General features: G+C 38.0%; 1 protein-coding gene across 1 annotated transcript in view; it reads left to right on the top strand.

The window, feature by feature from the left end:
• The first annotated feature begins 481 nt into the window (after nucleotides 1-481).
• Nucleotides 482-13,816, top strand: part of LOC145985398 (cholecystokinin receptor-like) — a 509,562-nt gene continuing 496,227 nt past the window's right edge. The window contains exon 1 of the mRNA XM_083119372.1: nucleotides 482-559. Within this exon, the coding sequence (XP_082975498.1) occupies nucleotides 532-559 (28 nt within the window). The 5' untranslated portion in view covers nucleotides 482-531. The remainder of the gene's footprint in view (nucleotides 560-13,816) is intronic.

Below are 13,816 nucleotides of genomic sequence, written 5' to 3'. Positions count from 1 at the left end.
CGGCTGTTCTTATCGTCAACAAGGGGAAAACCAACACGTTTAAATCATCGTACATTCTATAGTATTAGTGTGCCAAAACCTTACTGTAAAAATGTTCTTTAAGAGCTATTTCTAAGCCGTCTGGACTATTCTATCAGCATGGATGACGTAGTGCATAATCTTTCAACGTCATTCCTTCCCAATGTTTCCAGTGCAACTAGTGACTACTCCTACTTGTTCACAACAGCGTCTTTTTATGATCTTGCAAGTTCCTCGGAAACAAACACGACGTTGATTGTCTACAGACCCAAAAAGAACCCGTCGGTATGGGAAGCCGGCAAAATACAGATTCCTCTCTACAGCCTCATTTTCTTGCTGGCTGTCGTTGGGAATGCCCTGGTAATTTTGACCTTGGTTCGAAACCAGCGCATGAGGACCATAACCAATGTGTTTCTGCTGAATCTGTCGATATCGGATTTGCTCCTCGGAGTGTTGTGCATGCCGTTTACTCTAGTGGGAACGTTACTCAGAGATTTCGTCTTTGGAGAAGCGATGTGCAAGCTCATTCCATATCTGCAAGGTAAGTGATGCGTTCATTTATTTGGGGGATATAGGTTTTGAACGAGACTCATTACTTCATTGGATGCTGCTAGATGGCAGTGGAAACAGCTACAATCTTTTTTTTTTTACTTTTTCTGTAACAATTTGCAGTTCTCTACTAAATATTGAATGCAGTTTTGTATATTTAAAAAAGAAAATATTTATAGTGATATATGGTGATAATTAATGAACAGTTACATTCTTAGAACAGCCGTTATCCGTTTGATAATCCTATGTATAAATTTCATCGAAAAACTTTACGATTTGAAAGTTATACTTTAAATGAAAAACATTCTTGAAAGTTACTGAAATAGTTTGCAGAAAATATTGATACATAAAGCGCTTTAATTTTCTTATGAGTAACAAATGATGGATATTTAAATTTTACTTATATTTTTGGAAAACATTGCCTAGTGGGTACGAATTTATAATAAATAATTTTACAATTTTAGCCAAAGTGTGTTTTCCGTGATCTAGTCGGTAGGGCGTGATCTGACGTCGGAATGTTTCATTGTACCAGCATAAAACGGTTCCGGGGTTCACCCAGCCTCAAATCAATTAATACCTGGGAGGTAAAATCGGCCGGAGAGTGGTGCTGATCACATCACCTCCAAAGTGGCCGATATCGAGAATGTGCAGCCCTACCCCCCCCCCCCCACATCTCCTTTAATAGTGCCTTTATGGCACGGTTCTATATACACGGGGAACCTTATCTTACCTTATCTTTGTTGATAGAAAATCGTTGGCCAAAAAGTACAGTACTAATTTCTTACAAATAGAAATCCTGCTTCATTATTTTATTTAAAAAAAAATATGTAAAGTAGTAAATAAATGTTTGTTACACGGTATTGCTAAATTCTGTTTCAACTGCGACGGACAAGGGATAAAATAATATTAAATGACTTTCTGTATATATCGTCTATTTACTTCTGCACATCTCAAGAAATGCGTTAATTCTATGAAGGATGGTTATGACTTATTAGCATGAATGACGAGACCAACCGCAAAATTACCCCTTTCTAGCCGCCGAACTCCCAACACAGAATACCTAGTTTTACAGTGCGCAGTACTAACCAATACACCATGGAGGATATCCTCGCTTACATTATGTTTCGGTCTGTGTATGATGGGGGTACAAATTTTGACAAAATAATGGAATGATAAAAAATATCTTTCTAAAACCTAACGTATTTGTATTTCTGTCCAGAATTTCCTGTAAAAATTAGTTTGTTTTTGTTAGGCATTAATTATCAGCCACTGATCTTCAAGCGTTTCATGGTTAATAAATCATTATCATTATTTTGTCAATGAAGAATTAGGGAGGAGATAAGTTTAAGACAATCATTGATATTATTGTTGCTGTGTGGTACAATATTACCTCACTGGATGCTACATCGTACTTTTATGTTTAGTGATTACGTCAGAGAATTCGAATTTCGGGCCTTGCTTTAATATTTCCTCAATTCGATCCATAAGGTTGCCATAACTATAAAGAGGTAGAACATGATGATAAATTAACAAAACTATAAATAGAATTTACTTGTATTCCGATTGTTTGTTTCGCGATATTTCAAAACTATGTGAAAATTAATGTTAACGCAATATTGCCAGAGTTTTCGTATTTTCAAGGTCACTGGTGGTTATGCCGTGCTCGAAGTGGAAAATACTAGCTTTGGAAGTGCATTGTCGAGTTTAGGAATGAGTGGGGTGGGCGGTACTTATCTGGTTCAACATGGAGATAATGAAGCAGGTGGGAATGCTTACGCAAATTGTCTTACTGCTGGAATGCATTACTTACATTTTCTGAACTGGGGGATAGTATCCCCGCGTTACTTCTTCACTCACTTCGAGTAATGGGTAAAGGCAAACGGACTTCCAATGCAATCCATTAATATTAGTGTTAAGCCATTGCGATGTGTGAAGCAGTTCCAAACAAAGTGCAAATGAAAACTTAAGTTTTTGTGGTTCTGGTCAACTTTAGTTTTCAAGCTGTTTGAGCTTTTAGCCCACTTTTATGCTCAGATAGGCTAATTGGGATTGGACCTACAGTTTAAAGTGGAATCTGAACCATTAGCACCGTCTATTTCGCTGCACTGTGCACTCGCGCGTCTAGTTGATTACACGGTGAAGCACAGAATTGTCTACTTGGTTTGCCCTAAGTTCTGGAGCGGTGTAATGTGTGGTTTATTGTCACGTGGCGCGTGCTAACTAATCAAATGGACTTTAAAGCAGCACACAGGCATTTGTTGAATCTTACGTGTACGGTTTATCGTCTTGGTTGAGCGTCATTTCCTTACAACAGCCTGAAACCGGGATACACCTGCACGACACCTAGTGTCAACAAATGCAGCAAACTAGACGAGGTTATTGTATCGTACCCGGGACCACTTGCTTACAAGGCGAGGACGTTAGCGCTACACCATCAAGGAAGTCGTTTTCTAGTGTGGTTTGAATGATTTTCCTGGAACTCCTAGATACTACGAAGTGTTACCAAAGAGAATTATGGAAAGCGTATGAATCGATGACGAAGAGCCGTAATCTCATTCACGCTCCGGATTCCAGTTGCTCATTTGGTTGGGGAGATGGAGCGGAACGCCCGGGATTAAGTCCTTCACGAACCAAATGAAGCGTTCGTGGGAAATTAGTTCTCTCTCTGGTACAGCAGAGAACTAATATAGTTATTGAAATAGTATCGTGGCAGCTCAGTGGCCAAGCCCGTTTGTGGTTTGGGCATGTGGGTTCTTTGTAAGTGTTCCCTAATCTGTTTCGTCTAATCATCACTCATCGATGCGATCCGCCGAAAGTGGAAAAACAAGGCAACACTATGTTACAAGAAAACACAAACACAAGTTTCAATTTTGTTGGGTCCACTTCATGCATAGAAAGGCTAATCAGGGCTGGACCTACAGTTTAAAGTGGAATCCGAACCACTACGGGACTCCACCGGGTATCGAACCTGTTCATCACAAGGCGACGATGAAATACAAATGCGATTGATTGAATGATTTTCATATTTTACTACGCTTTTCTGCCACTTTTGGCTAATCGCGAAGATGAGGATGAGTGATGATACGATGAAATTGATGAATTGACACTCGCAAAGAACACACATGTCCATGCCGGGATTCGAACACAGAACCTCAGGAGTCGTAGCGCGGTGTTCTAACCACTCCTCCATGGATGTTGAGAAATACAAATACAAAATGTGGTAGAAATATAGCTACAGTTGAAGCACCTTTAGAAACTATTAAGAAGAACGTGCAATGCAAGTATATACGGCTGCGGACACTTTTGGGATGTAACTATTTTCAATGGAGTAGTTACAGCCCAGAAGTGTCTGTGACTGTACGTGATTCGAATACTTGCCTGTGTATTTATAGGTAGAGCTCTGATGTTGAGGGGTCTACGACTTCTGATTTCTGCACGCAGAACTTCTCACATCACTGTGGTTTACGAGTACATCAGTTATTTCAGACGAAAGCTGGAAAGGAACGTAGAGGTTGCAGATTTCTTGTTTCTTTCATGCCAGCATTCGCATTCTAAATCTCATCTCTGCGTTAACGGGTCAACAGCAACGGAAGAGATATCTTTGGAACCTCTATCATATGAATATAATAACACGTATATTCTACTTATCTTATATCAAACAACACCTTTGAATACAACTTACTCGCTAACTTATTGACTTGTAAGCATTTTACTTGAAAGGGAAGTAAGTAGGAGGAAAGAAAATAAACATTACTAAGGGACGTTGTTTGATACCGCTTCATGATTTAATTTTATTCTCAAACATCAAATTTCAATTTGTCAAAACTAATTTACAGAATCCTTTTGATGCATTTTAGATGGATGATATGCATCTGAAATAAGGGTTCTTCTGGTAAACTTCTAGTATCGCAGATACTTAGAATCATTATATGCCTGTTACAAACCTTGAGATAATCGATATAATTTCCAATCTATGGGAATCGATATTTCGTAACTCGCCTAATTGTGAAAGAATAGTTCAAATTTTAAGAGGCACAGTTCAAGGAGAAGCAAATCGAGTAAGACTTATCTTTTTCAAGCTTTCAAAATTCTGAAATTTTACCTCAATTGCAAAAGTGTGCCATCTTCAGAAATGAATTTGAGTATCTCACAAACGTTCAACATACTGGAATATATTTAGTTAACGATATCCATTTTCGTGGTAAATACCTACAATGTTTCGAGTACTCCCTTGAATGTTCTTCTTATCCAGAAACGTATAGAAAGTTGATATTAACTCTTTCTAGTCTAGATATTCATAGAGAAGAATGTGCTCATATTTCATTAATATTTGCTATCCTTTGAAGGAAACAGAAACATTGACTTGATTATCATGTAAATCATTACCGTATTCTTAAACACAATAGTGATATCGCTCCTTAAAGATATTTGACCAATATAATAAGGCAGAATATAATTCACGTTAACCTGCTGACATCTTGTGGAAATCATAATTCTCATGCTCGAAAATTAATATCGCAACATGTTATGTTTAATACACAATGTCTCATTGTTTCTCGTGAATGAAATATTTCTTATACTGTATTAACTAAGACCAAACGAAAAAATAAAGTTCTAGAAGTTCTGGAATACGCTTATCCTTCTGTGTTATATTATACTAAGCGTTAGAATGTGATCTTCGTTAATTTAGTTTCCATTAACATATAAATTATGATATTATATGCAGTAAATTCAGGATATACTATCATTATGATTAGTACCACCGCGGTTACACAGTAAACTCAGGTTAAACTTGTTTATTCAAAGGAGGTAATCTGTCCCGCTCTCCTTGTTGTTACAGGTTGCATGCAACTGCTGATCAGGTTACAATCCGTCTTTGTTCACAAATTGAGTTTGTTTTTGAAGATCAATTTATTGAGATAGGCTAATCGGGACTGGACTAATATGTGACTCCACCTGGTATCGAACCCGAGATACATTGACTACAAGACGATGACGTCACATCGGAGAGTCCTATCTGTTCACAAATTTATATATTTTACCTAGTTCCTATTACATGGTCTCGGAAGAAAGTATTTTTTTTATAAAATAACGTAACGTAAAGTTAACACTGATAAATTTTGTCATTGATTCAGTAATATGTTTAACAATTATTCATTAATTAAATATATAATTCACTTAAGTGTATTATTTGACTTTTGCAGCTCTATTTGTCTAAACGTTTTGTGGAGAAACCACTGTAATGGCTGTTGTACTGTGACGTGGTTGTAGGTTCAGGTTTTCTTGTAATTTGTCACTGCGTTTCATGTACGAGCAGCTAGGGGCAACATTGGCACCTTGGGAAATACATGTTAACACCACCAAACCTGACCTGCCTAGCCTATTCACGTATGCATATAATAGCTTAACTAAACATAATATAACCTGCCAAACCTATTTACATGCTTATTTATGCTATTGCATGCCTACGTGGATAAGTTAGGCAGGCCAGGTTTGGTGCTGTTAACATGTATTTCCCAAGGTGCTAATGTTGTCCCTAGCCGCTCGTGTTTCATGTTGATGTAGTACTGTTTTTGCCCTTTGGCGGCGCTGCTCATTAGACGCCCGCCCTGATTGCTGTGTGTACAAGCAGGTTACAACTGAAATTCTCTAATTAGGATATTGAATGTGTGCGAGGCTTGAAAAAAATGTTTTGCATTAGAAAATCATTGCGGTTAATTTACCATTTGGCCTGGAGACAATGCCAGAAAAAATCTTCAATATTTTAGGGAGCGAAAACTATAAACAGAAATATAAAAAACGATTACTTTGATATAAATTACCTTTGTGTAAACAAGGGTGATAATTAGGGTTAGGATTTTGATACAAATGTATCTTTTTTTTGTTAAGGCAGAAACATTGCATAAGTAGATAGGAACGTATTTTACACGTAAGTGAATTAATTGGGATGCCTTTGTTAGGGCATTTCTTTTGCATTTTTTGACCCTTATTGGAATAAAGGACATTTTTTAAACTTTTTAAACCGTTTGTCATTTTTCGGGCCTTTAAAAGTCATGTCATGCATTTTTCTACATTTTGGTAAAAGAAGGAGCATTTTACATGCAAATGTAACCCTTTGAAGGAGAGAGGTTCCAGACTCTCGTCTCATTGCCTTCAGCGCAGTTATGAACGACTGTGTTGGAAGAAACAAAGAAAATTCTGTGCAGAATTGTTGATACAAGCTGATGTGTAACAATTCAGCTCAAAGCATTGTGATTTCCCACTCTATCAATAAATACATTGTCGCCAGACGGATTATTGTTAAAAATCAAGGGGTACAAAGTTTTGTGCTCTGTATCGGATATTTTGTCTGGGAAGCAATTTGCACTCTATGGAATTGGAAGTGACTTAACAGCAAGTGATATTGTTCATTTCAAGTAAGCTCCTCTTGTGTCGCTGGAACTCGAGAGTTTTTCCATGTACGAGGCTTTCTTGTCCGAAAACCGACAATCATTCACTTTTGAAAATTTGCAATGAAAATTTGATTTTCATTGTGTACTGCAACTCGGTACTTAAAGTGTAAAAGATGACAAAAAGTGAACTTTCTTACTTGTACTACCATACGCAATGAACATGTAATAGATACTGTAACGTTAATTTGTAATTTGAATTTCTCTTGGTAGTTTATAAATTTGTTAAACAAATCTTTCAGAATTTTTAGGTCATTTTTCTAAGTTTATAGGGCATTTTCGTGCATGTATTAGGTCACAAATGCATTTTTGAAAGGTAATTTTTTTTACAATTTTAAGGGCATCAAAATCCTATCTCTAGTGATAATACACTAACAAGCTGTTTGCAGAAAAGCAAGTTAATGATATATGTAAAACGGCAAGTGTGTGTATCCACTAGGAGAGAATATCTTGTAAATAAGAGGCTTTAAGAAAATAATTTAGAGGCGTTCACCGCGTCTTGAGTGCAAATTAATTATTTCAGTAACTAAATCAATCTTGCAATTTTTTTCCTATGAAAAGCCATCAGCACCTGCTGATTCGTCTACCTCTTATCTGACTGAAAAAGAACTATTACCTAAGGGGAAACGCACGTTAATTGCTACTGAAACAAGCTGTCAGTTGAGTAGAGGGTTCGCAGAAGGTAGCAAAGCCTGATTACGTTTGAGAGTTAATTATTAAGGAATTGATTTTGATGAACTATTAAGATGGAAAACCCTATTACTGGAAATTTGGTGCAACACAGAATGTAAATAATGTAATAGATACAAGCTATTAAATATCATTATTCTACTAACGTGTGTAATGTGATCTTATATTCCTTTGTAATAGATGGCAGTAAAGTGCATCATATTAATTTCAATTTAATTTCAGCTGTATTCAGTGTAACTATGGATTACAATAGTATCAGTATATTTCTAATGTTTGTTTGAAGGTGTGAGTTACTATTATGCCATGGTAATTATTGAAAATTAAGCGACACATTACAGTAGCAACGGCGATCATTACAATCATTTCTTTTACTCAACATCTTAATATGCAAGGTGTACATGTAATTTGCATGGTAATCACGTTAACAATGGCCTGTAACAAAATGCATTTGTTTTCTTCGCCTATCTTCTGAGTATTGCACCATGTCATGGGTGTGTAGGTAGGGCCCTACATATTCTCGTTTTTGTATCATAGTGAGGCTGATGTAATGAGCACCACGCTCCTGCCACTTACGAACCCACAGGCTTATCACAGGATATCCATTGCTTAAAGCAGGCCATTTTTCAACCAATCGTATTTGCGGAAGAGCACTCTCGTATGCAGGTGTGCACTGCAGAGCGAGCAGCCCTACTGTAGCGTTGTAACGGGCAAATAAAAGGGAGTGGGGATATGCAAGGAGGCTTCGTCGGTCACGTTCGTGCCGCGGAAAGCTTCCCCTCATCTGATTCGTGAGTATGACGGAGTGGAGTTGTTATCGCGGTAGAAGAACAGGTGCTTGCTTGACAAGACGGGAGACTTCCTCGCAGTATTTTTTTTACCTAGATTCCCGGTGGTGTAGTCGGTCGGGCGTTTGACTGCTACCCGGAAGAGAATGATCTAAGAGCGAACTTTTTCCGGCCTTGTCGACGCGTAAAGCGGCTCTAGGGCTTACCCAGCTACAAATCAATTGGTACCTGGGGGAAACCCTGGGGGGGTAAAGGCGGCCGGAGCGTGATCACATCACGAGATCGAGATTATATGGAGCCCTATCCCACATCCCCTAAACTTGCCTTCATGGGACTGTGCTACATGTGCGGGGAACTTTACCTTTCACCTTCTTACCTCTTAACGCAAGTGGTTCCGCCACTACTACTGCTTACTGGCCTTCATGTGTGCATGTGGTAAGTTTAATTCTGGATTATGGTTGAGACCCAGAGACATTTTATGCAGCATAAAGCACAATTGAGAATTCTCACCCAGAATCAGTGGCTGTGATGCACCCTACTTACGAGACCACATGGTACTCATTCGTCTACACATGCCAAAGAATAATGTACATTGTTATATTTATATTATGTTAATTTGTGTTTAAGTGTGCAATATGTAGCTATGATACCAAAGTATACAGGCTTCCAGCTTTAAGCACAAGATAACGTCACGCCTATACACATTATTATCAACACTTGAAATTATGGTCCTCTCGTGATATGGTATCCATATATCTCTCCATAAAATTGCATTATGGGAAGAAAAGTCCGGTGTAATTTGAGCCATTAATTGACAGAATTTTCTCTGCGATGTATTTTTGCTGTTGAAGGTATTTGAAAAATGTTAATGCAAAAGGCTACATAATTCACAAAATAATCGATGCAATGTTCATGTTATAAGCGAGCCAGGTGAGGCTTATGCAACTTTCGAAATACGCTGAGCACAACGACATGTTAAGATGTGTCATGTTTCCGAAAAAGACCTGTAAGATAGAGCGTAAGAAAAATAAAGTAGTCCGCACCTTTCGCAGATATAACGAAAATTGCAAGTTATATTTTCTGTATTCTGTTCCAGGAATTTGTGGAGCAAGGTCGCGCATAACGGCAGAGAAGGGTGGGTCGGGGAATCGAGGGGGCAGAACGAAGCACTACACGTTGGTAAGAAGGCTGATAACCGCAGTCGCTTTCCCCCCTCCGAGCAATCCCGTTCCCTCTCACGTGTGCAAATTGGTAGAGCAGTATCGGGTCGCTACTTGCGCAGAGACTTGTTTCCGTTTGCTTTCTCCATAGATACCCGGGACAGAGTATAGTTCCCGCTGGAATAGGGAATATTCATGATGATGATGACGCAATAATGCACTACTTTATGATTTGTTCTAATAGGATCATTCCATGCCAAATCAACCGGGGTCTGAACCTTGACATCTCAGTTGGTGCGGTTATAGTACCAGTAAAGTTGACGAAAACTTCCAAATTTCAGATTTTTTCGGCTCATAGTTTTTGAGTTATTTACTTTGATAAAAGCAAAAATCCCAAAATTTGACAACATTTTGAAATCTTTAAACAGCTGTAGATCAAAATGTATTTGACCTAGAGAGCTCAAATTGGAGTCATTCTCTTCTGCTTTTCATGAGCTTTAATTTGAAATGCAACATGACTGTGGTATTTGATTTTTTTAATTTTTAAGAAACTTGAAAATAAGTTTTTTTAAAAAATCTCGAAAACACCATTTTTTTTAAAAAAAAAAACATATATGATTTGGAGACATCAATTGACTATTTGTGTGGAAAATTTCATAATGGGACGGCAATGGGTTCCTATGGAAATTGAATTTTTTGTGTTGAAATGGGTGCGAAATTTGCTAAATTTGTTGACTTGCATGTTATAACCACAACTATATGCTGAGTGGTTGATGTTGAAGTCTTCATATTAGTCTATGTTATAATTTTTGGAGTACAAATAACATGAAAATACCTAAAACTTATCACTTTTAATATCAGGTAAGCAAATTGAAAAATGTACGAGGGGAAGTCAATAAATTTCAGGACTTTTTATCTAAACTTCATGGAGATTTATGCACAACGAAAAGTTTAGTTTCGGCACTCAAAAAAGGTTCCTTAGCAACACGCCATAAAGATGTGGCAATCGAGCAGTATGCGCCTGCGCAGTAGCTCGTACAGCAAATATTTTTTATCAGTTGATTTGGCATGGAATGAGCCAATAACAATAAATCATTGGCAGAGATTTTACTTTAACTATAAATATTGGTACATACGCGAAAACATTGCTCGAAAATCTAGTCACCGGCAATGAAAATGGGACACACTAGCTCCGTCTAGTTCGCTGCACTTTTCGACACTCGGTGTAGTGCAGGTGTATCCAGTGTCAGAGTGGTGCAAGGAAATGACGTTCGACCAAGTACACGAGTAGCGGTGTTCAAGTTCAGAAGATTCAGAAAATGTCTGTCTGCTGCTTTAAACGTTCATGTGATTAGCTAGCACTCACCACGTGACCATACACCACACATACACCGACCCAGAACGTAGTGCAGACGGTGCAGACACCAATTACACTACTTTACTCATAATAAACGAAGTAGACGACTTGGTGTTGCACGGTATAACCAACTAGACACTTCGGTACAAATAGAGTCAAAAAGTGTAGCGAATTAGGCGGGGCTATTGTTTCACTGCAATGCGCTGTGTTTTGCCTAACCCTGAGGCGAAAGCAGAACTTCCCATTGAAAAGCTACTACTTCAGTTAGCTCATCGCGATAGGGTGAGCCACGAACGCATTGGAGGAAAGCGTTAATTTTAGGATACACGTATCCATTTCTTTGCCGGTGGATGTACATAATCATACCAGAGAAACTCCCACGCATTTCCATACAAATACCCCTTTCGTGGGAGTTCCTCAAGTGAAAATATTGCATATTCACTTCCAGGAATTCTCAAGATATTCTGTTTAATCACATACTAGACAACACATTTTCTGCCTCTCGAGGCAAACCATTTTCCACTATTTGAACTATGTACTACAAATTACTATATTCATTGCAAACTTTAATTCCTTCTTCGCCGCTAGCATTCGAGTATGTAGTTAGAAGAAAAAATATCTTCTCTCAGCTTGAACCATTGAAGTCTAATTACAAAGTTATTTTACGGTTGTTTTAAAATTACAGTTCAACCTACTGAAATATATACATTAACTTTACACAAATTGTTCAACATGAGCTTAACATCTCCGGAGAATTGAGTGTGTTCGGAAAGTTCTTTTAAAAAGCAAATGAGTTATTTCGTTCAAAAAGTAACTCTGAGTTAACTGTACTTCTGTACTTGAAAAGTAAATGTATTGTTATTTTTACAGTCACTTTCTTCTGGAAAGTCAAACACAATCAATGATTGAAATAATATAGGAAGATTTACATGTAAAGTTCCCCATGCACAGTGGCATGAAGGCGCATTTAGGGAATGTGAGGGTAGGGCCCATTCGTAAAAGACGAGGAAAATTATTCGTTGACTCCTTATCAAGTCTTCAAGCCTGAGAACAATATAATAACTTAGGGGAGCTCAACATAAAACACAGGCTACAAAATATCATTCCGCACAGGATAAGACAAAGAAAACGCACAGAATATTATTCTTACATTGTGTACAAGTACCAGAGCCTTGCTGGCCCAAAAAGTTCAAGTTTTTAGTGTGTGCCGCGTGAAAGAAGGGCTGACATCTAGTGTGTTTCTTCATAGTAACAGCTATAGCACTTGCATATAAGATGCACATTTATTTTAATTGTATATAAATGAACTTCTAATTTTGAAAATAAGTCTTTATATTCAAAAGTCTGTACTTCCGCCATAACGTTACAATTACGAGCACCTCTTTATGTGGATTTTTAAAGCTAATACATGTAAGCTATTAAAATAACACCAAAATTGTGCTTCGATCGACGGTTATTTTTTATGGAGAATGAAAAATGTGCCTCTACTCGTAAAACGTAACGTTTACACTGATCACAACAATTGTTGGGAATTTTTTTGGTCTGGCATATTATTACTCAACCTGTGTTCTATCTGTTCTTGTGAATTTGTAGTTACATTATGTAATAAGTTAGCATGAAATGTTAATCAGATTGTATCCAATATTTAGTGCCACCGTTACCTATTCTTGACAAGTTTAAAAACAAGACGTTGCAAATAGCGGTTGCGCAGCTCCCTTCTCCACGGCGACGTTGGTTCACAGTGTTGCAACCTGGAGAGAGCGGAATGGTCTGAGGATTTTCAACGAAATTTGTTTTCGCTTTTCCTGGGCTGTTTTCTACCTGTCAGAGTACAGAAATTCAGCTCACCTTTCGTCCACGACTCTTTTCCTTTTTTTAAAACTTGGCCTTCTTGATGACGCAGTGATAGCGTCGTCGCCTTGTAAGCAAGTGGTCCCGGGTTCGATTCCCGGTGGAGGAACATAGTGGTTTGGATCTCACTTTAAACTGTAGGTCCAGTCCCAATTAGCCTTACTGTGCATAAAGTGGACTTAAAACAACAAATCAATCCAATCCAATTCTTTTAAAACTTGAGAAACAATCCATGTAGATACTACCGTGGCGGCGATTGTGGACTCGACAACATTATACTTAAGTTTATGTAACTCCTCTTGATTTCGCAAATATGTTGTAACATTGTAAACAATTTATCTGGCCTGTCCTCTAAGGGGCTTTCCAGAGCAGATTGTGGATTTCGTAGGACCCGGAATGACTTGATTTTTGCATTTCTAAAATATTCAGCCAAGAGTAAAGTGCAAGAACCTTTCAATGCGTTAAAAAAGAACATAGGCAAGCTTTTTATCAGATTGCCTTCTCGTAGTGATTGTTGTACGACAAACAAAGGAAACCCCACTCGGCATTAAAAACAACAAAACAAAAACAGGCTACTGCTCGATGTCTCACTCAGAAAATGAAGTCATTCGCCCTGTAGTTTCTCTTCGTTATAAACCTTAACGCGCGTGCGTAATACTACACTTTACGATCCGCGCACCGCAAGCATCTTCAGAGACCGGATAAAATCAAATGAACCACTGATAAACTGATATAATACGTATGAGCCCTTACCGTCAATGTAAAAACGTTTATAATATTTTTTTAAAATTAATTTTGCTGAGTTGGCACCACTGGTACTTTCAAGGCCTGATCAGTACGTAGAAGAGTGTTGGGGAGGATGACGTAAGTAGTACAGGTGCCCGGGTTCTAAGCCCTCATTTGGGGCTCGAATCATCATGTGGGGTTCGTCGTAGCCTTAATGGATTTTTCTCGTAA

Source organism: Lepisma saccharinum, chromosome 3 (genome assembly GCF_977018435.1).
Source record: "Lepisma saccharinum chromosome 3, izLepSacc3.1, whole genome shotgun sequence".
NCBI lineage: Eukaryota > Metazoa > Arthropoda > Insecta > Zygentoma > Lepismatidae > Lepisma > Lepisma saccharinum.
This window is presented reverse-complemented; position numbering and strand designations above follow the sequence as displayed.